We start from the raw sequence: 26,911 nt of genomic DNA, 5'->3' as shown, positions 1-26,911 counted from the left end.
GGTTAGCTATGGCACTTATGCCGGAATCATTACTCTGATTTAGAAGCCTTTCTCTTGCCTTTCCTCCTTCTCTGAACCTGCTTCACATTAGGTTCTGTGCTCATCTTGGACCCTATTCTTTTCTGACCACCTTGACTACATATGACTGCACTATGTCACGTCAGGACTACCTACCAGGTTGTATATGGGTTCTTTATATGGGACCAATTCTTTTGTGGTCATCAACTATTCAATATAGGAATAACTTTTCCATTGTAGGTTGGTCATACTTGTATCAGGGAAGGAGATGTGGTTGCCATATTATGTTTGGTGTATTTATAAGGTGACTTGGCATACGTATTTTCTAGGAATGGGGGTGTGGTTTGTACACATTGCATGTTTTTAATTGCTTTTATATATTTCTTGTGGTGATAATAAAGGTTTGTGATTTTTTACCCTTATGTGGTCATGCAGGCTCTTTCTAGTCCAGCCTTTCCTCTCTTTTTTGAAAACTATATCTCCGAGCAATAACAAATACTTGGAGGTCACCTGAGCAACAAGTACACTCGCTCATCACTAATCTTGACCAGTCTGAGTAGGAAGCCCTTTGACATTTTACTTTTGAGAGCAATTTATTATAGCTATAACAACCTGACTCGATCTGTGTTGTACGTCAGGGAATCATTTTCTTTCTTCCAGAATATTTGTGGTGGGGGCATTCCAGACACTCGGCACTCTAGTCTCACTGGGTATCCTTCAGCCACACCTGTGTTTTGGAGCTTTTCAATGAACACCGGTGGTTTGTGGGCATCACGTGCTGTTGGAGACAAAAGATACACAATTATAAATCCAAATATCTACCTGTATTGACAGGTGCGTCACATTCAGGTTCATTTGATAAAATAAAGAAGATCCAAGTTGCAATTTTTTCAGGTGCAAAAACGGTTCTCTTGCTATAGAATTGGTCCGGCTCATTAAGACTGACGTTTTTGTACACCAATCTTAATGAAGGCAGTGCTGGAGTAAGATGCCTCTAATGCCCTCTAAATGAATTCGGTGCATCAGTCAGGGACTGGAGTACATCTATGACAGAATTTACACCAGTAAAGTGGAGTACATTTTGATGAATTTGCTGGAATGTGTGATGCCAGAAACGGTGTAGTCAGAGTCTGGATGGGGCTATGCATATCGCATACTTGCAGCCATGTGCTTGCCATTTCCAGCGCAGGCACCGGAGAATTCTCAGTGTGCAATGTGATTCAGTAGTCTGCAGTTACATAGAGCATGTGCTCCTTTCCAAAAGGGTTAAGTGGTGGAATAGGTTTCCCAAACTTTTCATCAATAGGAAGGAGGTTCTAGGATTGGCGAGAGTAGCCATTTGGCGGTGTGTCGCATTTCTCCCCTTGCTGATATGGCACTTGTATTTGTAGATAAAGAGGTGGGGGATAAAAGGGGCTGGCAGCGCCAAGGATCGTGGAGATAGTGCTGCCCACCCTGCCTCAGGGAACTGAACAGACAGTAGGTAATATAAAAGGTAGACGGGCTTTAGCTTTGGCAAAGCTGCGGTTGGTTATAATTACTTTATTACATAGAGTTGTGTTTGATTATCCATGTTTTAAACAATTGGTTAATAAAGGCCGTGGCCAAAAAGTTTTATTCCATCAAGTAAACGTGTGTTTGTGTAATTATTTGGTATTTTATAAGGGTAGAGGTATGGTTAATGGTCATTATTATGCATTGCAGAAGCTTGTATTCTGTCTGCAGAGCATCTGATAATTTTTCATAGGCTCACTGGCATAAATTACATTGTCTGTTTCTCATTCAGAAAAAAAACAGACAATTGAGAAAGCTTGTCATTTTTGTATTGCCATATGTATGTCATCCGTGTGGCATCCGTTTTTATCAAAAATGTAAAAATAATTAGACAAACAAACACACTTTCCTATTTCCTAATTTAAGAATTACAAGCTAAGTGAAGGCCACTGATGTAATGTGAACGAGCCGTAGGTAGGTTACGCTTCTGCAAACTTATCCAGTGACAAATCAGTTAATTCTTTGTGCGGATTCAACACATTGAAAATACTAAACCTTACAAAGAAATATTCTAAACAGCCGGATGCTGTGCCAAGGACTACTGCAAACACATGACAGCGAGACAGAGTGCAATACTTTCCAGATTGTATATAGAGTTTACGAAGCCAAAAAAGGTCCTGAGGTGCAGGCCTGCACGAGGAGCGCTCAACCAAGGACCGGCCTCCTACATCCGGCTGCATTTTTCTTGTAACTTTGAGTCTTACACCAAAAGCACTAAAATAGCTGTGAATTGTGTAGAGAATGCCAAAAAAGCTAACGGGGACTCCCCGATCTCTACTTCGGGCTAGAAGATAGAAACCAGGCCTTCTCCAGGCCACGCTCACTATGGTAACAGTGTGAACACGGACAGTGACTGGCATGGACACCCGCCCTCCACACAATGACTCTGGATTTATTGCTGCCATGGCCCTGGGTAATGAGGACATTTCTATTCCTGAAGCAAATAACCTTTGGGCTCTTTTAGCCATGACATAGTAAGAAAGGTACAGTAAACCATTAATTGGTGCTACATAATTAGACAGAAATCTGGACAATATCTGATGAAAACTATAAAATCTGAAGTGCATGTTTTATATTTGATGCCAGCTTTAGAAAAATTAATTATCTGATGCCCAACGTAACCCCAAAGCTTCAGCAGATTTACTGACAGAGCACGGGCAGACGACAGATATTCTCGGACGAGTGCGATCCATGGTTTTCACACATAGTACTCGCACCTGTGATAATCTCTGGGGCTGTGCACATGTCCGATTCTTTCGGAGTGGTCAGCGGAAAAAATGGAAACAAGTCTGATTTTGATCTGAGTGTCGCCTTAAAACTGGCAATGGAAGTCTATGGATGCTTGAAAAAAAAAATTGGACCGTACCCAAATAACAAAATGGAGAGAAAAATAAAAAAAGTTCTCCGCCTTCTCCATGTCCAAGAAAAACTCATGCCACTCTGATCAAACTCTGACTAGAATAATTGGATCGTTTTACTCGGATGTGGAGAAAACTGTTGTGTGACCGTTCCCTTACTAGAAAATAATGCCATGAAGGACAACGCCTTGTACTACAGAATTACTGACAAGGTCTAAAGCTTTTGGAGATTCTGTACTTACCAGCAACTATGAGCTCCAAGCTGAAGGAATTCTGGCCAGCACGATTAGAGGCCACACAGGTATATATCCCTGCATCCCTTGTGGTCACCGGCTCAATGATCAGGGAGTGCACTCCATTCTCTCGCACCAACATCTTGTGGGAGTTGTCCGGGCGGACAGGCCTTCCATTCAATTGCCAACTCAGGTCTGGGGTAGGTAGTCCACTCACCTGTTTCATACAGAACATACATAATGCTCCAGATCAGTGACTGGTTTATGGAAATAAGTTATCAGAATAGTAGCATCAAAGCAATGTATGTACTCAAAATGGCAAAGCTCTTCACATGGTGATAGAACATTGGGTCACGAAAAAATAATGAAATTTTTTTTTTTTAAAGAATGTGGTTTATTGAAATCCAGAAGACGAATTGTTTCACGCTTAGGCACCTATCGCTTCACAGCCAAAACAGAGATCACACGCCGACTGAAGTCATTTGACTTTACCACTCTCTTTTATTAGAGTATGACACAAGGAAAAATAAGTCATGCCCACTAATTTGGGTCTGTCGCTCTCTACCTGCCCTTCCAGCCAGAAAACTGCAAACTGTTCTGCTGCTTAGCAAGAAGATTCCTCCGTGCATTGACATTTTTATTAAAGGGAACCTGTCGCTTGATTTATACACCACAGGCAACATCAGCCTGGATGCACCATTGTGGCCAGGAATATTTTTCTCTGAAAATATAGTTAGAAGATCAAGCATGAGACCATAGCTGGAGAGGAGACTAGTCCAGCTTCTTCCAGCCTTCAATCACATGGAGAGGTGATGGAAAAAACTAGCAGGGGACAGCACAGGACTAGTCTCATCTTTCCCTATGGTCGATGGCCAGATATTCAGACTATGTTTTGTATGAAATGTCTGAGAATTTTTAGAAAAAATATCTGGCAGCAATGATGCAACCAGGCTTCAATTCATGCTGTTTGTGGTTTGGGCAGAATGAATCAACTGCCAGGTTCTCTCTAACCATGTGTACTCTGTCCCCAAAAACAGGGGAATAGCCAAATATCACAGTCTGGCCATGTGAAAAGGCTGAAAACTGAGGTAACTCGTCTGGAGCAGCCTTTTGTAGTCCAGTTTCTGCTGCTCATGAGGGTCAGCACTTTTCAGGTTTCTACTGCTCCATAACAGGAAGAATAACAAAACACGATGTGCTGTCCAGAAAGTGGCTTTATAGTACTGGATCTCGAGCATTAGCCGACTGACGACTTCACGGCTAGCAACCATCCAGCTAATGTGTACACCTGTGAGGAGGGTCGGCGTGAGGGAACTGAAAATGCTCAATCCTTTGTTCCCAAGGGGGTAAGTCACCACCAGAGGTGTCAGCCAGTGGCTTTAACCATCCACCGATGGGTTTGATCAACAGTCTAATGTGTATTTGGTCCTCCAACTCGCCTCTGATATATGACTTCAGGGGAGAGAATGATCCAGTATGTCCTATTTTGGACTGTCAGTCTATTTGTTTTCTAAGAGATAAACCGCTGACAGAGCGTGCACGTATATGAAGGTCGGGAGCGTGGGCTACATTTAGAATAATATCTCAGACAATGATATTAGCTCTGGATATCCAGGCTACATTGCTGCCACATTGTGTATGAAGCCTCATGTACATGCACTATAAATATACAGAAATATGGTTTATTTTTATAGTTACCTTCAAGCTCTTTGGACAGACAGGTATCATAAACATCCCATACGGCACGAGATGTCAGTGAAGCACAGGAGGTTAAAATCTGATTGTTGCCATGTGTTAGAGAACCAGCCACAGATCTGTCATTCGTCAAACTGTCAGATTACCAGATGTCCATCAAGTGCCCCAACGCGCGTCCGCCCCAGAGTGATGTGAATAGAGTCATTTATGACTGTGTCCTATGGAGGGATTATTATTGGACCCACTACTCCTTATATCCCAATACAGAGGACAGACCCTGGGCTTCTTGTATTTAGGAAGAAGGTTAAGACATAAAATATGCAGCAATATTTTTTTTTTAGGCCTTCATTCCAATGGCCATAAGGTAGTTTTCCATGGATGTATGTGTGGGGATTGGCATTTTTTTGGGCAAGCTCAGCTTTAGTTGTTATTGGCACCATTTTGGGGTGCATATACTCAATAACACTTATTTTTGGGAGGCATATTGGAAAAACGTTGCAATTCTGCCAGTGTTTTTAAAGTTGTTATGACATTGACGGCGCAGTAATAATGGCATGTTATCTTTATTCTGCCAGCTGTTAGGATTATGGGATAACATTTATACACTTGTGCTAGGTTTATTTGCTATTCACAATAAAATACTTTTCTAAAAATATTTTGTAATTTATTGCTGAAGATTTATGATGGCTTACTCACTGCGTAAGGACCGCAGTGTTTATTGGCAGCATTGTGGGGTAACTTCTTCAGCATTCTTAATTCTCATCTGAGGGACAAGATGAACCAAAAACAGGAGATCTGCCATTGATGCCTGTCTGTCTAGCACTGCTGCCAGCGCATCATTTACTGAGGCCTTGGATAGGCCTCCAACTCTTACGGCAAACCATCTGCACAAGGCAATTGCTTCATAGGATACTGATAAAACAGGAGGAGGGCAACGACCGCGCACAGGGAGGCCGTTCCTCTATAAAACTACTAAGGTTTTCCAGATGTTATTGACTTTGGAATTAAAGCAAGTCTGTCAGTAGGTTTTTGCTATGTAATCTGACGGCAGCATCATGCAGGGACAGAGCTGGATTCCAGCGATGTGTCACTTAGTTTACTGGGTGCAGCAGTTGTTCTAGAATCCTAGTTTTCTCTGCCACAGATCTAGCAGAGCTCAGAATGTTGGAGCCTGTATAACTTCACCCCCACCACGGATTGGCAGCTTTCTGTGTACATTGTACATTGATAGAAAGCTGCCAATCAGCGGGGTTACAGAAAGCAGTTGATTGGGACGCACGAGGCAGCAAGTACTGTAGTACTGATAAAATACAGAATGTATTGAAACAACAAAACGCAGCCTAGTAAGTGATACATGGCTGGAATCAGGGTCTCTGCCCTCTGCATCATAGTGCTCTGAGATTACATTGCAAAACCTGGTGACAGATTAAAGGTGTTAAGGTACCGTCACATTAAGCGACGCTGCAGCGATATAGACAACGATGCCGATCGCTGCAGCGTCGCTGTTTGGTCGCTGGAGAGCTGTCACACAGACAGCTCTCCAGCGACCAACGATGCCGAAGTCCCCGGGTAACCAGGGTAAACATCGGGTTACTAAGCGCAGGACCGCGCTTAGTAACCCGATGTTTACCCTGGTTACCATTGTAAATGTAAAAAAAAAAAAAAACACTACATACTTACATTCTGGTGTCTGTCACGTCCCTCGCCTTCAGCTTCCCGCACTGACTGTGAGAGGCGCGTCGGCCAGCCGTAAAGCACAGCGGTGACGTCACCGCTGTGCTCTGCTTTACGGCGGCCGGCGCTCACAGTCAGTGCGGGAAGCTGACGGCGGGGGACGTCACCAGACACCGGAATGTAAGTATGTAGTGTTTTTTTTTTTTACATCTACAATGGTAACCAGGGTAAACATCGGGTTACTAAGCGTGGCCCTGCGCTTAGTAACCCGATATTTACCCTGGTTACCAGTGAAGACATCGCTGAATCGGCGTCACACACGCCGATTCAGCGATGTCAGTGGGAGATCAGCGACTAAAATAAAGTTCTGATCATTCCCCAGCGACCAACGATCTCCCAGCAGAGGCCTGATCGTTGGTCGCTGTCACGCATAACGATTTCGGTAACGATATCGTTGCTACGTCACAAAAAGCAACGATATCGTTAACGATATCGTTATGTGTGACAGTACCTTTACACAGGCAGAATTACAGTCATCTCCAATTAGGAAGGCAAGGTGGTGGCTGTACGCTAGCACCTGCAAGTGATGGCATTGCTTCTGTGCCTGCACCATCACTGCACTGAGTGGTTTGTGGGCATGCCCTATGTCAGAGAATGGGATGGGGCGAGCCATAGTTGGTTTATACAAAAATATAAAAATAGATAATAATGACTAATTCACAGAAAGTCCTCCTCTGCTGAAGCCTGTCTGACCTCACAGAGAGGCACTGAAATCATATAACGTATTTAATTAATGATTCTCATTACAATGTAGTCCGTTCTATAAGATTTATGTTGTGTAATCTGTTTTTGGTCATTTTAGATTTTTTTAAATTCCAAATCTGTAGTGAACTCCCACAAATGACCAATAAAGAGACTTGGGCCATGTCCCCTCTAGTTACGAGAGACTTTTCCATGATTCCATATGTCCCAGTGACATCCTCACGGCTCCCCAAGGCTTCTATGGGATTAGTGCGCATTATCCGACAGTGCACAGCCCTTCTGTACTTTATAGAAGCTATTACAATCCCATGCCGCCTGCAGAGGGTGAAATATAGCCCAGAAATAACTGGATAGATTTAGGCGGCTTTAAGTGACAAAGGACAATGCCGGCTAATTTGTCCTCCGCACAGTCCAGATCTATTACTTGATCGATGGCTAGGAGTATCACAAACTTTTCTCAAGTTTCCTTTCCCATGGGAAGGTTCTGAGAGGCAGGAAGAGATGTGAACAATTGTTTCTTTGAAGCATTACTCCACTACACATGTGCCAATAATCTCCAAATTACATTCCCCCAGCTTAGCTTTCAGACGTCCTCCTACATGGTAAGATCTGCTTTGAACCATCTGACGACATGTGCAGTTGGCACTGGTTTAGTTTGACGGGAAGCAATGGTCACTGTGGACACTGCAGCTGGGAAACACATGAAGTCACATTGCTTCAGCTCAGATAGAACGGAAAGTCTGTACATAATACGCTGAAGGGTGTACAGGTATAATAAAGGCTGACCCTGGAATACATCACCACATGAGGACTAGATGCTTCATCGTTCATAGGGCTGGTAAAAGGCTGGTTGGGTTGAAGAAAGTTGCCGACAGACATGAAGTATTATAAGGCAGTCATTTAGATTAATGGCTGTCCTTACTAAGAGACCACCAGAATAGGAGCCAGTACTCCGGGCTCATAGTGGGGGCCCAGAGTGTATGACACCCCTTTAGGATGTCTGTACGCACAGAGCATAAATAGGTTGTCTTCACGGAAAAAAAACCCCTATGGGACTCCTATAATGCAGTAAGTGTGCATTAATACTCTAGGGTCCTGGAGATGTTACAGTGGTCATATACAGTACCATTCAAAAGTTTGGACACACCTGTTCAGACAATGGGTTTTCTTATTCTTATTGGAATGTGCACCATGAAGGAACACACATGCAACCAAGGAGTAAAGAAACACTTCTAAAACAAACCAGAATATGTGGTATAAACCTTAGATTCCTCAAAGTACCCCCCTTAACTCTGATGACAGTTCCATTAAGTAGTCACCTGAAATGGCTTCTACTAAACAAACATTTCTCATGAAAAGTTCATTTATGGAATCGCCAGTCTTCAGAAAACGTTTGCGATCTTCAGGTGTGTTTTTCAGAAGTAAAGATGATACAAAGTTGGAGACAGTAAATAACCCAAATGTAGGAAGTGGGATATAAACTGGTGTGCATGCAACATGTAAGCGCACATTCACACTGGCCAATGGACAGAAGAAAACAAAGACAATGATTGAACACCCTGCAGTAAATAAATAGCATTGGGCATGACAATAATAGAGTGCAGTTAGTTACATGTTTTTTGATAAAAAATGCAGAATCCATCCCGCCACTTCCCAGTGACCCTAATTGTATTAGTCCTAACTAATAATAAAAAGCTATTAATATTAAATTAATCATTATGTTTCCATCTTTGTTTTTTTTTTTAAAGTAAGAGACAGGGCTGAGCTTTATTCCACAAATGTCCTAAACTGGAATATGGCAAAAACCACTCAACTAAAAGAAAACAACAGTGCTTTACTTTAAGACATAAAAGTCAGTCATTTCAGAAAATTGCCTGACCAAGAATTACCACTTTTGCAGGGAATCAGAGTTGGCAGCCTCAAAAAAAGACAGCACCTCAGATAACACCACTCATAAGGCTATGTGCACACGTTGCGGATTCTCTGCAGATCCGCAAGCGTTTTTTGCAGTGCAGAAACGCTGCAGATCCGCAATTGATTTACAGTACAATGTAAATCAATGAGAAAAAAAATGCTGTGCACACTTTGCAGAAAATCCGCTGCGGAAACGCTACGGTTTAAAAGTAGCAGCATGTCACTTCTTTTTTGTGAATCTGCAGCGTTTTTGTACCCATTCCATTATAGAAAACCGCAGGGGTAAAAAAACGCAGCAAATCCACAAGAAAACCGCAGCAAAAAACGCTGCGGAACTGCACAAAAAACGCTGCGGAACTGCACAAAAAACGCGACAAATCCGCAGCTGCGGTTTCTGCCCGAGAGGCAGAATCCGCACCAGAAATTCCTAAGGCTAATCCGCAACGTGTGCACATAGCCGACACATCTAAACATGAAATAAGAGGAGACTGCGAGAGGCAGGCCTTGAAGAGACTGGGTGATTTGATCCAAGTTTACCCAGCACAGCTACCACAGCATTCTGCCAGGACATGCCACCCATCTGGTTTGCACTTTTTGGGATCATCATTTGTGTTGCAAAAGGACTATAACCAAAACACAGCTCTATCCTAGGTGTGACCAAATAGGAGGAGGGATGGAGTGCTGTGTCAAATGACATGACCTGCACAGTCACCCAGCCTCCACCCAATTGAGAGGGTTTGGATGAGTTGGACCATAAAGTGAAGGCCAAGCAGCCAAAAAGTGCTCAGCACCTCTGGGGACTCATTCAAGACTGATAGAAACCCATTCCAGGTCACTACCTACTGGAGCTGCTAGAGAGAATACCGAAGGAGCGTACAACTGTCATCAGAGGCTAATTTGACAAATCTAAAGTTTAACACATTCTGGTTTGTTTTACACGTGTTTTTACGCTTTCTTTCCATGGATGTCCCTTCCTGGTTTTGCTGCTTTCAGTCTGAATCGAGAATGTGTACATTGCATTGCATGCCGGTGTGTCCAAGCTATTGACCGGCATTGTAACCTGTGCTGCTCATGTAATTAATAAAAAACCATATTCGTAAAAACTGAAGTAAATGTTAATGCTCAGCAGTACTAGGGTAATGCGAGTGACTCCATACCTTACAATCCATCCTACAAAGCTTTCCTTCTTGGACAATGAGATCTCCAGGAGCCTGCAAGAAATGAGGACGGAAAAATCTCTCTTGGATTGGTTCGTTTTCATCACCGCTATCTCTTGACCGAGATCGGGGTCTAAAATAAAAACATGAACAAAAAAAAAGTTTAAACTGTTTCCTTCCACAGAAATGTGCATTTACAATCCAAGTAACTAGACAATGATGCAATCAGCCAGAAATGCCGGGTGGCCAAAAGTCTCCGCGTATGGATACAAATATTTCAGGATATTGTTTCAAAGTCTTGTGGTAAGACACCATATAAATAATTGGTGATCTATACCACGTGCAGCGTCTACACACCATGCCTGAGTAATGTCTCATGCTGGTTCACGTCGCGGAAACATCTGATCGTAAATACTAAGAGAGAGTTCTAATACTCAATGCAAATAAAGCTGCCAATATCATTAATTTTACATCTTGTAACAAATTCTGTCAAGTTAAGGTAAGAGTTTTGGAATTGCAGGGCAGCAAGGGAACACTGATTTGCATGTCTATTGTCGGGTTTGTATAGATAATTTCTGATAGTGGCACAATACATTTGGGAGCCGCTCACATCTCTCAGCCCTTCTCCCATTCACAGTAGATCACAGTCTGGCGAATGATCGCTTGGCCGACCACGATCTCTCCATACTCCGGCATCCACATGAATGCTTGACCGAGCGTTCTTGCCTTCTCTATAAGTGAGTGCTGTGTCTGGGAGATCAGACGGATCAGCCACCGAAATCCAACAGGCCAGCACCTTCTTTCCCCCCAAAATCATCTGTTGGGGAGAGTCGTGAGGCACCCAACATTAGATTGTCAGCCAATATCAGCGGCTTCTGCTGACTTTAATGTATGTGGGAGGGCTTAAGGCTTTGTCACTGGCATGGATGTGCAATGTACACGGTGAAAAAATAGTATATTTAGATGTATTGTCTAGCTTTAGGTTTGTGGCAACAGGTTTCACATAAAATATACCTTCTAACGTGGGGCTGCGCTGTGGGTGTGCGGGCACTCCTTCCTCTCTGGTTCACAGCCTGCACCATCAGCCTCCCCGTGCAACTTGCTCTGCCCTGTACATTGGAGAAACTAGTTTAGAATCAGCTGGAAAAATAGTATTTTATGGAAATAAAAAAGACAAAGTAATACTTAAATGCAGGCCTAGATAACACAATATCTCTTCAAGTATAGAAATCTGGAAAAAGGATAAAAGGGAACCGGTCATGATGAAAATGATACCTGATCTGTGGGGAATGTTATAGAGCTGGAGGAGCTGATCAGATTGAAATACATTTTTGTGTGAAAATTTTCCGTAAAACTTGCATTTTATTCATTGGAGTCCTATGTATACGAGTCCAGTTACTAGTCAGACTGCCACTAGGCTTCACTGAATCTTCTCCCACAAACCTATAATCATTCTGCTCGGCATCACCTTCTCCATACCCTGCTGTCCACAGATTGGACCGCATGGACAACGTGCCAAGTATTGAACACCATCCTCGACTATTCCTACAAGCTGGAGAATCTCCTTGTCAGGCTGCTCTAGGTCTTTTAGGTCTTCAGGTCTTTCATCTCTAGAAGCATCGCTCCAGAAAGGAATATGGATGCCTATATAGAGTATCATGCTGTAGGAATGGTCATTTACTGGTAGGAAAGGAAAGGAGCACGGATCTCATACACCAATGTTGTATACACATGGCAGGTTATATAATAAAGATATTTCTGCACTGTAATAACATCATTTATAGAGAGGCAGAGACAGTCCCTAGTGCAGAAGAACCCGAAATAGGTCAACTTGCGCTGACCTCGCTTAAATCCTTGAAATAAAAGTGGAAAAAAAAAGCAGCAGACCTCCCGACCCGCCAGGACTGTAACCTAGCAGCATGGGAAACACAACACGGATCTCATGTTTGGAGCCTTTTCTGCGGCAGTGAGTTTATTCGCTTCACATATAATCCTGTTTGTGTTTTTATCTTGGCACTTGTCTCGTACGCACTAAGCAGGCGCAGATTTCAGCCGATCTGGAACGATATATTCCCATCTCTGTTCTCTGCAGTCTCATGTCACACAGGAATCATTCCTGTTAGATTTTTCTTAAGGAAGTCAGTGTCTAAGAGCGTAAGTAAATGTGATCCAAGATTTGGGACTCACACTCAAGTGTTTTCCCGGAAGATGAAGAAGAGCGTGTAAGAGCATAATCAGCCTGCGCTTCACATTCAGAGCAGCCAGGCGCACTAGATACATATGAGACTAATACAGGGGTCCAGCATTGGGGGGAATCACTCCTTTATTATAAAAAGGCACATACCAAGAGACAGTATCATTTCTGGTATTATGTGGATATTATTTTTTCTGTTATGGGGCTCTTACACATTAATTTACCAGAGCCTGAGCCCCCCACTTTTCACCAGGACTGGCCAAACATCTAACATGTACGGGAGTGTCATGGCCCTCACCTGATGGTTAATATCTGGTCATGTTGGATAACCCCACACTTTCCTTTGCTCTCTCGGGAGAGAAGCTTCCGCCAGATGTGTCTGGCAGTGGCCGACTCTGCCTTTTGTATTGAAAACCCCTGCACATTCAGGTGAACTGAGCATGCGTATGTCTGAGGTATGGCAGGAACAATGTGCTACAGATTTCAGCATTCAGAGATTGTAGAAGAATGAACGGTTTCACTCGGGCAACTTTATATTCATGATCACACCATGAAGGGTCACAATACAGCGCCATCGGCTGTCTGCTGAACACAGTCTCTCCAGCATAAGCCTGACGTAGTTCTATACTCAAACTTTAAAGGGGTTATCCAGGACTTTTATTATGTTTATGTAAGGGGCTAAAATCTACCTGCCTGTTCTGCATGAGGACCATTTATGCCAGCTCCCCCAGCGGGTCCCCCGCTCTAACTCACCTTTCTAGAGCAGCATCTTCTCTGTCAGTCAGCTCTGCTGTAAGGGCATCACTGCAGGCATCATGCTGACTGACAGGCGGTTCCCTACAGTTAGGCAGTGGGGAATCTGCTGTCAACCAACATGACACTCGTCAAAAGAGCAGTGCCGAAGAGAAGCAGCTGCTCTGCCGACATGACGTCAGCAGAAGCCGCAAAATCACTGGCAGGAGCTTTCCATGTCCACTCTGAGGAGGCAGAGATCAGTGCCAGGCAGGTAGTTAGCATGTACTTGCTTGTAAATTCTTGTCCCAATATACAAAAATAATAAAAGTCTCGGATAACCACATTAATGCTCGTTTCACTGATTAAAAAAACATCGAAGGTGTAAATACAATCATCCATATCTTTGGAGCCATATGGCGGATTTGAAAAAAGTGGAATATTCAGGGGAGCAGTGGGAATAAAATAGGAGCAATATCTGGCTAGTTTTGACCTGGAAATGGAATCTGTTTAGACATCCACATAAATTTAATTTGTGATAAAAAAAAGCATAGCTAATTAATTAATGCTGAAGTTTATCCCCAGTGAGAGAATGCAAATCATCAAGCCCTTTAGTATTCTGGGTATAGGGCAATCACCTGCCAGAATGGCGTTACACAAAGTGTATGAAATAAACATTATCAGCCACACCCTTAGGTGGAAGATATGACTGGCTGCGGTTACATTGGCAATTGAGGATGATGAGTTCATGTCTGAATGTGAGATGTGGCTCTGGTAACCATACCTGTGGGTTGGCAGCCATGATGGTATAGTTGCCGTCATCATCCAGGGAGGAGGCGGGCGTATGAAGGGAGCAGGTCCCATCAGGTTCTCTCTGGATCCTGTAGTGTTCGCTTCTTTTTGAGATTTGTTTACCATCTTTGAACCAATAGATCTGTGGATACAGAGAATAGAAGCAGGAACTTGTCACTGGAGGGCAAAAGGCGGGTATCAGTGCCAACATACACAGACATGGCAGCTGTAGGCCTAGGCAGCTGCTCATTTACTCCTTTATAGTCCGACATATCAAACAAATGACGCAGAGATCCAAAAGCTATTTTAAAAACATAAAGAAAAATGGATTTAGTCACTGCCAAGAATGAAAATCTCTGAAGGTTACAAGACCTCATCATGATTCTACCCCAATAACATGGCAGAGTGGGGGATCTGTACTGCTTCATAGAGGGGATCCCTGCACACAGTAGGACGGCTCCATCATGGCTGCATCATAAACCCAGCCTGGGTAAAGTGGTTTCACCCAGGATTCAGCCGAGACCACAGAGACACTATCTAGATCAGTATTTCCCAAACTCCAGTCCTCACAGACCCCAACAGGTCATGTTTTCAGGATTTCCATAGTGCTGCACAAGTGCGAGAACTCCTGATACATCCATCACCTGTGCAATACTAAGGAAATCCTGAAAACATGACCTGTTGGGGTCCGGGAGGACTGGAGTTTGGGAAACACTGATCTAGATCACTGGGTCTCCTTGACTGCCTGACATTGGAGGTGACAGAACCTGGCCTACAAGGAGTCACCATAGTGAGGTGGCAATAAAGACACAGATGATTGGCCTCGGGGAGACCAAAACATCCAACACCGCGGAGACACCATCACGTGTTTCTCAACGCAGTGATTCCAGAACACTGCCCCCATCCCTTATGGGAAATATGCAGATGCAAGTGAAGAAGCTGCGGAGACACCATCACGTGTTTCTCGACGCAAGCAGTGAATAGCCAGGCCTTTCCCCGGGAAGGAACAACCACGGGAAGGGCAGCATCCTAAGAAGGAAAGCCACCTATGCCAAGCATGGTATCCATCCACAGACAGCTGTTTCGGGGTTTTTGCCCCTCATCAGTGTGGAGTAGGAATCTGGCTATTAGGAGCAGTGCCTAGTAAAAAGGCTATAAAGACACAGATGATTGGCCTCGGGGAGACCAAAACATCCAACACCGCGGAGACACCATCACGTGTTTCTCAACGCAGTGATTCCAGAACACTGCCCCCATCCCTTATGGGAAATATGCAGATGCAAGTGAAGAAGCTGCGGAGACACCATCACGTGTTTCTCGACGCAAGCAGTGAATAGCCAGGCCTTCCCCGGGAAGGAACAACCACGGGAAGGGCAGCATCCTAAGAAGGAAAGCCACCTATGCCAAGCATGGTATCCATCCACAGACAGCTGTTTCGGGGTTTTTGCCCCTCATCAGTGTGGAGTAGGAATCTGGCTATTAGGAGCAGTGCCTAGTAAAAAGGCTATAAAGACACAGATGATTGGCCTCGGGGAGACCAAAACATCCAACACCGCGGAGACACCATCACGTGTTTCTCAACGCAGTGATTCCAGAACACTGCCCCCATCCCTTATGGGAAATATGCAGATGCAAGTGAAGAAGCTGCGGAGACACCATCACGTGTTTCTCGACGCAAGCAGTGAATAGCCAGGCCTTTCCCCGGGAAGGAACAACCACGGGAAGGGCAGCATCCTAAGAAGGAAAGCCACCTATGCCAAGCATGGTATCCATCCACAGACAGCTGTTTCGGGGTTTTTGCCCCTCATCAGTGTGGAGTAGGAATCTGGCTATTAGGAGCAGTGCCTAGTAAAAAGGCTATAAAGACACAGATGATTGGCCTCAGGGAGACCAAAACATCCAACACCGCGGAGACACCATCACGTGTTTCTCAACGCAGTGATTCCAGAACACTGCCCCCATCCCTTATGGGAAATATGCAGATGCAAGTGAAGAAGCTGCGGAGACACCATCACGTGTTTCTCGACGCAAGCAGTGAATAGCCAGGCCTTTCCCCGGGAAGGAACAACCACGGGAAGGGCAGCATCCTAAGAAGGAAAGCCACCTATGCCAAGCATGGTATCCATCCACAGACAGCTGTTTCGGGGTTTTTGCCCCTCATCAGTGTGGAGTAGGAATCTGGCTATTAGGAGCAGTGCCTAGTAAAAAGGCTATAAAGACACAGATGATTGGCCTCGGGGAGACCAAAACATCCAACACCGCGGAGACACCATCACGTGTTTCTCAACGCAGTGATTCCAGAACACTGCCCCCATCCCTTATGGGAAATATGCAGATGCAAGTGAAGAAGCTGCGGAGACACCATCACGTGTTTCTCGACGCAAGCAGTGAATAGCCAGGCCTTTCCCCGGGAAGGAACAACCACGGGAAGGGCAGCATCCTAAGAAGGAAAGCCACCTATGCCAAGCATGGTATCCATCCACAGACAGCTGTTTCGGGGTTTTTGCCCCTCATCAGTGTGGAGTAGGAATCTGGCTATTAGGAGCAGTGCCTAGTAAAAAGGCTATAAAGACACAGATGATTGGCCTCGGGGAGACCAAAACATCCAACACCGCGGAGACACCATCACGTGTTTCTCAACGCAGTGATTCCAGAACACTGCCCCCATCCCTTATGGGAAATATGCAGATGCAAGTGAAGAAGCTGCGGAGACACCATCACGTGTTTCTCGACGCAAGCAGTGAATAGCCAGGCCTTTCCCCGGGAAGGAACAACCACGGGAAGGGCAGCATCCTAAGAAGGAAAGCCACCTATGCCAAGCATGGTATCCATCCACAGACAGCTGTTTCGGGGTTTTTGCCCCTCATCAGTGTGGAGTAGGAATCTGGCTATTAGGAGCAGTGCCTAGTAAAAAGGCTATAAAGACACAGATGATTGGCCTCGGGGAGACCAAAACATCCAACACCGCGGAGACACCATCACGTGTTTCTCAACGCAGTGATTCCAGAACACTGCCCCCATCCCTTATGGGAAATATGCAGATGCAAGTGAAGAAGCTGCGGAGACACCATCACGTGTTTCTCGACGCAAGCAGTGAATAGCCAGGCCTTTCCCCGGGAAGGAACAACCACGGGAAGGGCAGCATCCTAAGAAGGAAAGCCACCTATGCCAAGCATGGTATCCATCCACAGACAGCTGTTTCGGGGTTTTTGCCCCTCATCAGTGTGGAGTAGGAATCTGGCTATTAGGAGCAGTGCCTAGTAAAAGGCTATAAAGACACAGATGATTGGCCTCAGATTCCTACTCCACACTGATGAGGGGCAAAAACCCCGAAACAGCTGTCTGTGGATGGATACCATGCTTGGCATAGGTGGCTTTCCTTCTTAGGATGCTGCCCTTCCCGTGGTTGTTCCTTCCCGGGGAAAGGCCTGGCTATTCACTGCTTGCGTCGAGAAACACGTGATGGTGTCTCCGCAGCTTCTTCACTTGCATCTGCATATTTCCCATAAGGGATGGGGGCAGTGTTCTGGAATCACTGCGTTGAGAAACACGTGATGGTGTCTCCGCGGTGTTGGATGTTTTGGTCTCCCCGAGGCCAATCATCTGTGTCTTTATAGCCTTTTCACTAGGCACTGCTCCTAATAGCCAGATTCCTACTCCACACTGATGAGGGGCAAAAACCCCGAAACAGCTGTCTGTGGATGGATACCATGCTTGGCATAGGTGGCTTTCCTTCTTAGGATGCTGCCCTTCCCGTGGTTGTTCCTTCCCGGGGAAAGGCCTGGCTATTCACTGCTTGCGTCGAGAAACACGTGATGGTGTCTCCGCAGCTTCTTCACTTGCATCTGCATATTTCCCATAAGGGATGGGGGCAGTGTTCTGGAATCACTGCGTTGAGAAACACGTGATGGTGTCTCCGCGGTGTTGGATGTTTTGGTCTCCCCGAGGCCAATCATCTGTGTCTTTATAGCCTTTTTACTAGGCACTGCTCCTAATAGCCAGATTCCTACTCCACACTGATGAGGGGCAAAAACCCCGAAACAGCTGTCTGTGGATGGATACCATGCTTGGCATAGGTGGCTTTCCTTCTTAGGATGCTGCCCTTCCCGTGGTTGTTCCTTCCCGGGGAAAGGCCTGGCTATTCACTGCTTGCGTCGAGAAACACGTGATGGTGTCTCCGCAGCTTCTTCACTTGCATCTGCATATTTCCCATAAGGGATGGGGGCAGTGTTCTGGAATCACTGCGTTGAGAAACACGTGATGGTGTCTCCGCAGTGTTGGATGTTTTGGTCTCCCCGAGGCCAATCATCTGTGTCTTTATAGCCTTTTTACTAGGCACTGCTCCTAATAGCCAGATTCCTACTCCACACTGATGAGGGGCAAAAACCCCGAAACAGCTGTCTGTGGATGGATACCATGCTTGGCATAGGTGGCTTTCCTTCTTAGGATGCTGCCCTTCCCGTGGTTGTTCCTTCCCGGGGAAAGGCCTGGCTATTCACTGCTTGCGTCGAGAAACACGTGATGGTGTCTCCGCAGCTTCTTCACTTGCATCTGCATATTTCCCATAAGGGATGGGGGCAGTGTTCTGGAATCACTGCGTTGAGAAACACGTGATGGTGTCTCCGCGGTGTTGGATGTTTTGGTCTCCCCGAGGCCAATCATCTGTGTCTTTATAGCCTTTTTACTAGGCACTGCTCCTAATAGCCAGATTCCTACTCCACACTGATGAGGGGCAAAAACCCCGAAACAGCTGTCTGTGGATGGATACCATGCTTGGCATAGGTGGCTTTCCTTCTTAGGATGCTGCCCTTCCCGTGGTTGTTCCTTCCCGGGGAAAGGCCTGGCTATTCACTGCTTGCGTCGAGAAACACGTGATGGTGTCTCCGCAGCTTCTTCACTTGCATCTGCATATTTCCCATAAGGGATGGGGGCAGTGTTCTGGAATCACTGCGTTGAGAAACACGTGATGGTGTCTCCGCGGTGTTGGATGTTTTGGTCTCCCTGAGGCCAATCATCTGTGTCTTTATAGCCTTTTTACTAGGCACTGCTCCTAATAGCCAGATTCCTACTCCACACTGATGAGGGGCAAAAACCCCGAAACAGCTGTCTGTGGATGGATACCATGCTTGGCATAGGTGGCTTTCCTTCTTAGGATGCTGCCCTTCCCGTGGTTGTTCCTTCCCGGGGAAAGGCCTGGCTATTCACTGCTTGCGTCGAGAAACACGTGATGGTGTCTCCGCAGCTTCTTCACTTGCATCTGCATATTTCCCATAAGGGATGGGGGCAGTGTTCTGGAATCACTGCGTTGAGAAACACGTGATGGTGTCTCCGCGGTGTTGGATGTTTTGGTCTCCCCGAGGCCAATCATCTGTGTCTTTATAGCCTTTTTACTAGGCACTGCTCCTAATAGCCAGATTCCTACTCCACACTGATGAGGGGCAAAAACCCCGAAACAGCTGTCTGTGGATGGATACCATGCTTGGCATAGGTGGCTTTCCTTCTTAGGATGCTGCCCTTCCCGTGGTTGTTCCTTCCCGGGGAAAGGCCTGGCTATTCACTGCTTGCGTCGAGAAACACGTGATGGTGTCTCCGCAGCTTCTTCACTTGCATCTGCATATTTCCCATAAGGGATGGGGGCAGTGTTCTGGAATCACTGCGTTGAGAAACACGTGATGGTGTCTCCGCGGTGTTGGATGTTTTGGTCTCCCCGAGGCCAATCATCTGTGTCTTTATAGCCTTTTTACTAGGCACTGCTCCTAATAGCCAGATTCCTACTCCACACTGATGAGGGGCAAAAACCCCGAAACAGCTGTCTGTGGATGGATACCATGCTTGGCATAGGTGGCTTTCCTTCTTAGGATGCTGCCCTTCCCGTGGTTGTTCCTTCCCGGGGAAAGGCCTGGCTATTCACTGCTTGCGTCGAGAAACACGTGATGGTGTCTCCGCAGCTTCTTCACTTGCATAGTGAGGTGGCAGACGCCAGTTATATCTGTAGATAACGACAAAGATATTCTCCAAGTTATATAAAAGTAGGTATGACAGCAGCTTTGGTATGGAGTACCAGAAGTTTCCATCCTGCCGGTCATGTCCTACTACTGCTGCTTTATAAAGACGATGAATCACGTAATTGGACACAGATGAAAGCACAATAAATCCTGCATCGTCCGTACTTAGCTGTACCTTCCAAGCCCTTGGCTGTATGAGCACAGCGCTCACTCATTGTGTCTGCTGTACAGGACGTTCCAAGTTTTACAACATCAGGACATCGGTAAATGGTAATAGTCTGTAGGCAACATAAAGCTCTCTTCCTTTGTTGCTAAAGGGAATCTGGCACCAGGTTTTTGCTACCTAATCTGAGAGCAGTATAATGTGGTGACAGATACCCCAATTCCAGTGATGTGTCACTTACTGGGCTGCTTGCTGCAGTTTTGATAAAATCACTGTTTTAATCAGCAGTTAATCACCAAAGGATGAGTAAACCTGCTGTGAGGCAGTCCTTCATATTCATGAGCTCTAGTATAATCCCCCCTCATCACTGATTGGCAGCTTTCTGCCTATTCACAGCGTACTACACTCCACTAAGATGGTCAGTGAGCAAAACGATATGTGCCATCAGGCTTGGACTGACCCACAGGAGAATCCCCCGGTGGGCCCTTGTCCAAGAGTGGGCCACCACCCTCTTATATGAGCAGTACATTGCATAATATTCTTGATTCGCTATGTAAAGACAATGTCAGCATCTTATTCATTTAACAATCTACCCAATTTATTGCTATACAAATTTTATGAATGAGGATAAAAACATTTGTATGAAGCTGCAAAGTGGGACCCTGGAGTTGATGTTTCTGGTGGGCCTTTGGCACCTCAGTCTGACACTATGTGCCGTCCCAGTCCAGTCATCTGAAGCAGCCAAACTTGGCAGTCTTCACTTCTGCATCCGCCATCTAGTGCACCTCTGATATTTCCTAGGCTGACAAGGAGGAGAAAACTGGATGCCAGGCCAAAGAAATGTGAACTCTACTACTCTAAGGCTGGAGTCACACTACAGCGAGATACGGCCGAGTCTCGCAGGTTAAAAACAAGCTCTGGCACCGGCACTCCGGAGCGGAGCGTGAACCTCCATGTATTGCTGTGCGGCTGCACGCTCTGCTCTAGAGTACCGATGCCAGAGCTTGGTTTTAACCTGCGAGACTCGGCCGTATCTCGCTGTGTGTGATCCCGGCCTAAATGTCTGGCTGGCATTGGCTTCCACTAAAAAAGTGGATTCTGGAAGTGGCTGCAAAATGATGCAAAGTGTGAGGAGACAACCCTTAATACAATTTGCACAAACTAAATGACCTATCTCTTCTGCACAAACAGCGCCAGTATTGGCTGTGGTTGAACCCGGTATTGCAGCTCAGTCACTAATCACTTTATTGGGGATTAGCTGGAACGTTACAGAATGCCAATTGATGAGATTGCAGCTAATGAAGGCAACTTAAAGGGTTTATCCACATACTGCAGGCACAATTGCGATAGAAGCGCGCCAAGGAATTTGTCACAATACCAATCTGTAAAATAAATCCTTACGGCCATATTGTGTGAACACAGTCTAAGGAGGGGAATCACATGGGCTACAACTGGCAATGCCAAGGAATTACGGCTGTTTGCACAAGGCATTTACATAGTTTCTCAGATTTAGCATGAGCTGATGTAAAAGTGGGGATGTATGTAATCACATAAATTATATGCTGGCTTTTTATATGCTTAAAAAAACTTTCAATGGGCTTCTTTAAACCACATCAGACATGTCCGAACCCTGCGTGGATGCTAATAGTTTACTGCTGGAATGTGCAGCGTATTGTCTAATAAACAGGTTGCTACGATACTGTTGCTGTGTCTGTAAAGTGTACGAACGCTGCAATCCGCCAACCCGAATAATTTTCCCAAGGATAAGAAATATCCCTTTATGACTTTCATTGATCTCAAGTTTCTGAAGAGTAACGTGGAGAGAGGAGAAGAAAGGTCCCATTCACTGCAAGTAAAAAAAAAGTCTGCGAGGACTCAGTAATGGGCGGACTTTTCTGCTAGTCTAGGATGGAACATTCAACATTTATTAAGGAGTATGGCCAATATGTCTTCCAAATACAACATGGACTGCAAATTACCAAAACTAATCCTACAAAAAATATAATTAAAATGTGCACATGTTTCCAGGTGGAAAACAAATTGAATCCTTCATTTCTATAAAGTTCTGTCTGTTTGCCAATAATGCAATACTTAGAATTGGTTCCTGGGTGTATGTGACAGGTTCGCTTTGTTGTGGTACATACTTCCAGGCATTGAGGTATTCACCTGTGGTATGTGAACATACACTGCATTTATTGTCTGGGGAAAGTCCTGGGCATATTAGATATGCATTCTTCTCCGTCATTAATATAGTCATATTGCCAAGCAAGCTTACAATGCGCTCTGATGTCCTCGCTCTAAAGAACAGCTCCAGATAAAGGCAACTGACTACACTAATAAAATAGCAGTACAGAATAAAATGGTCACAGACATAACGCCAATAATCAACTAATATCAAAGTGTTTAAACAGTTTCATAAAAAATGGACTATGGCAGACCTGGGCAAAGTGGAGCCAGCGGGCAACATCCGGCCCTCCAACTGTTGCAGTCCGCCCCGCAGACCGAGACAGCCAATGTGCTGAACACTGCGCCATGCTCTCCCCATCCTGATGTGCAGACAGTGGTGAATACAATGGTCTAGGATGGAGCCGCCGGCACCTTCTTCCACCAATCAGGGTGTGCGACAGACAACAGACGCGATCACATCACTACATCTGCTTTACAGAGTCGGTGCACAAGAGACCAGAGAAGAGCATAGAGGGAACGGGTGCGAGGCGGGTATGTGGTGTTTTATGTGTATGGGATGTGTGCCTGCACATATGGGATGCGTGCCTGTACACATGGGATGTGTGCCTGTACACATGGGATGTGTGCTTGTATATATGGGATGTGTGCCTGTACATACGGGATGCGTGCCTGTACACACGGGATGCGTGCCTGTACACACGGGATGCGTGCCTGTACACACGGGATGCGTGCCTGTACATATGGGATGTGTGCCTGTACACATGGGATGCGTGCCTGTACACATGGGATGCGTGCCTGTACACAAGGGATGCGTGCCTGTACACACGGGATGCGTGCCTGTACACACGGGATGCGTGCCTGTACACACGGGATGCGTGCCTGTACACACGGGATGTGTGCCTGTACATATGGGATGCGTGCCTGTACACATGGGATGCGTGCCTGTACACAAGGGATGCGTGCCTGTACACACGGGATGCGTGCCTGTACACACGGGATGCGTGCCTGTACACACGGGATGCGTGCCTGTACATATGGGATGTGTGCCTGTACATATGGGATGTGTGCCTGTACACATGGGATGCGTGCCTGTACACACGGGATGTGTGCCTGTACATATGGGATGTGTGCCTGTACACATGGGATGCGTGCCTGTACACACGGGATGCGTGCCTGTACACACGGGATGCGTGCCTGTACACACGGGATGCGTGCCTGTACACATGGGATGTGTGCCTGTACACACGGGATGCGTGCCTGTACACACGGGATGCGTGCCTGTACACACGGGATGCGTGCCTGTACACACGGGATGCGTGCCTGTACACACGGGATGCGTGCCTGTACACACGGGATGCGTGCCTGTACACACGGGATGCGTGCCTGTACACACGGGATGCGTGCCTGTACATATGGGATGTGTGCCTGTACACATGGGATGCGTGCCTGTACACACGGGATGCGTGCCTGTACACACGGGATGCGTGCCTGTACACACGGGATGCGTGCCTGTACACACGGGATGCGTGCCTGTACACACGGGATGCGTGCCTGTACACACGGGATGCGTGCCTGTACACACTGGATGCGTGCCTGTACACACGGGATGCGTGCCTGTACACACGGGATGTGTGCCTGTACATATGGGATGTGTGCCTGTATAAAGGGGGCTATGTGAGGGCTCATACTGAATAAAAGGAGGATATGTGTGGGCTCATACTGAATAAAGGGAGGATATGTGTGGGCTCAAACTGTATATGAGGGGGTATGTAATAAAGGGAGGGTAAATGTGGGTTCATACGGTATAGAGGGGGCCATGTGAGGGGCTCATACTGTATATAAGGGATGTCAGCAAACTTAATTCTGCTCAATATTAAGTGATGTAATTTTAATTTTTAAGATTGATTGTAATTATATATTAATATTGACGAGAATTAATTTGCAGCACTTCCCTACAGAGGACACCACCGCAAGTGCTCCCTAGAGTTATTTGCGGTCAGGGCCATGGTAGCCAATCACAAACCTGGATGACCACTGAGACCAGTGATTGGATGCAGCGGTCACATGTTGGGATGTCATCGCTTTAGTCCGATCAACAAAAAACTCCGGGAGCAGAGTACAGCCGGCGCTTCGTAGGCAAGTGTTGCTTGGTTTGTTATTTTAAAGCACACGCAGCCTGGAGGCCAATTTTCTATAAAACTGGACAAGCCATTTAAACACACTGTTAGAAATCATGTTCTGGTCACTGGGGGTGTACCACTTGATGCCCAAACCTGTATGCACGGTCGCTTAAAGAAAAAAATGGAAGGTCATACTGCGTACTGCATCTGGTACACAGATAACATAGCAATAAAAAAGCACACACTATAAAATAACTTCCTACACCTTCCCTAAACCTCCTCCGGTTTAACACCCTTTAAATCAAACGCACATATCTAGATAGATATATAACATATATGAGCGGCGGCCGCTTGATAGAACACAGATGTGGCTGACTAGGTCTTGTATGTGGTTTACACTCCTGTGATGGGGAGGATTATCAGGGGAAAACATGACTCTTCAAGACAAAGCTATTTAAGAGAACACAAAGGAACACAAGCCAAGAGATAAACCGTAATGAGCAGATGAAACTGATTATAATGATCAGTATATACTGTGGGGAGAGGCGATTGTCAGTAACCACAGGAACCTCTAAGTAATGTGCAATGTTAAAGGGAACTTGTCACCTCCAGAAAAGGTATCTACCTGCAGATATAGGGTTAATCTGCAGGTAAATAGTGTCTAAATCCTGTATAGCCGGCATACTAGAGAAGTGGCTAAAGGGAGAAAATGAAGATGTATTAGCTCAGCAGCCACTCGCTTTCAGTCATCTTAATGATGCAGGTAGCGCAAAGTTACAGTCACCGCTAACTGCACATTAAGGGCGCTGTGATCACTCCCTGGCGCGTGACTGACAGCTATACAAACACTCGCTGCACACGCACACTGCAGAGAAGGCTGTCAATCTAAGTGCCGGGGAGTGATTACAGTGCGCTCGCTGTATAATGAGGGGCGACAGTCACACCAAACGTCACTATCCCGATGGCTGAAAGCAAGAGGCTGCATAGGAGAATAGAACTTCATTTTCTCCCTGTAGCTACTGCTCCGGTTAGCAGGCTACACAGGGTTAAATGCTATTCACTTGGAGATTAACCCTATAGAACCATGACATTGGAGAGTACATATTCTATCCATGAAAAGCACGACTAGAACACGTACATGATTCACAGATGTCTAATAATAACACCTCCAAATGGCTTGTTCAGTTGCTGTGGGAATCATCTCTTTTTACCAATATTACCTATCCATATCTAAAGCCAAATTCTGCTGGTTTCCAGTTACCACAGGGTAGGATCCCGATGCAGTTCAGACGACTGGTACACATTCCTCTTGGTAATAAATGTATTATTGCCAGGTAAGCTTAAAAAGCACTCTAATGTCCCATCACTAAAAAAAAGTTCCAGATAAGGAAAACTAAACACACTGGGTAAAACACACTAAACACACTGGGTAAAACACTCGGGAAACCACTGGGTAAATCTGACAGGGAGAAGGACTTGGGGATCCTAGTTAATGATAAACTTACCTGGAGCAGCCAGTGCCAGGCAGCAGCTGCCAAGGCAAACAGGATCATGGGGTGCATTAAAAGAGGTCTGGATACACATGATGAGAGCATTATACTGCCTCTGTACAAATCCCTAGTTAGACCACACATGGAGTACTGTGTCCAGTTTTGGGCACCGGTGCTCAGGAAGGATATAATGGAACTAGAGAGAGTACAAAGGAGGGCAACAAAATTAATAAAGGGGATGGGAGAACTACAATACCCAGATAGATTAGCGAAATTAGGATTATTTAGTCTAGAAAAAAGACGACTGAGGGGCGATCTAATAACCATGTATAAGTATATAAGGGGACAATACAAATATCTCGCTGAGGATCTGTTTATACCAAGGAAGGTGACGGGCACAAGGGGGCATTCTTTGCGTCTGGAGGAGAGAAGGTTTTTCCACCAACATAGAAGAGGATTCTTTACTGTTAGGGCAGTGAGAATCTGGAATTGCTTGCCTGAGGAGGTGGTGATGGCGAACTCAGTCGAGGGGTTCAAGAGAGGCCTGGATGTCTTCCTGGAGCAGAACAATATTGTATCATACAATTATTAGGTTCTGTAGAAGGACGTAGATCTGGGGATTTATTATGATGGAATATAGGCTGAACTGGATGGATAAATGTCTTTTTTCGGCCTTACTAACTATGTTACTATGTTACTATGTAAAAAACCCAAGAACAGAACAAATTTGTCATATACACAAAACCAGGGAATATAAACCAATAAAATGTGAATAAACGGATTGTTCGCTTTCATAAAAATGACCCATAGACTTTATCTATTTAAAAATAAGAGAAGAAGTACTTACCTACTGATGCAGCCAC

General features: G+C 45.5%; 1 protein-coding gene across 4 annotated transcripts in view; it reads right to left on the bottom strand.

Annotated features, from left to right (window-relative positions):
* The window catches only part of PALLD (palladin, cytoskeletal associated protein), a 345,012-nt gene that overhangs the window by 6,445 nt on the left and 311,656 nt on the right, over positions 1–26,911 (bottom strand). For all 4 annotated transcript variants that reach the window (XM_069744202.1, XM_069744203.1, XM_069744201.1 and 1 more), the window contains 5 exons: positions 14,076–14,225; positions 11,380–11,474; positions 10,366–10,498; positions 3,173–3,380; positions 631–796 (listed from right to left, as the gene is read on the bottom strand). In XM_069744202.1, coding sequence (XP_069600303.1) covers positions 631–796; positions 3,173–3,380; positions 10,366–10,498; positions 11,380–11,474; positions 14,076–14,225 — 752 coding nt within the window. The remainder of the gene's footprint in view (positions 1–630; positions 797–3,172; positions 3,381–10,365; positions 10,499–11,379; positions 11,475–14,075; positions 14,226–26,911) is intronic.

Source organism: Ranitomeya imitator, chromosome 1, assembly GCF_032444005.1.
Source record: "Ranitomeya imitator isolate aRanImi1 chromosome 1, aRanImi1.pri, whole genome shotgun sequence".
Lineage (NCBI taxonomy): Eukaryota > Metazoa > Chordata > Amphibia > Anura > Dendrobatidae > Ranitomeya > Ranitomeya imitator.
This window is presented reverse-complemented; position numbering and strand designations above follow the sequence as displayed.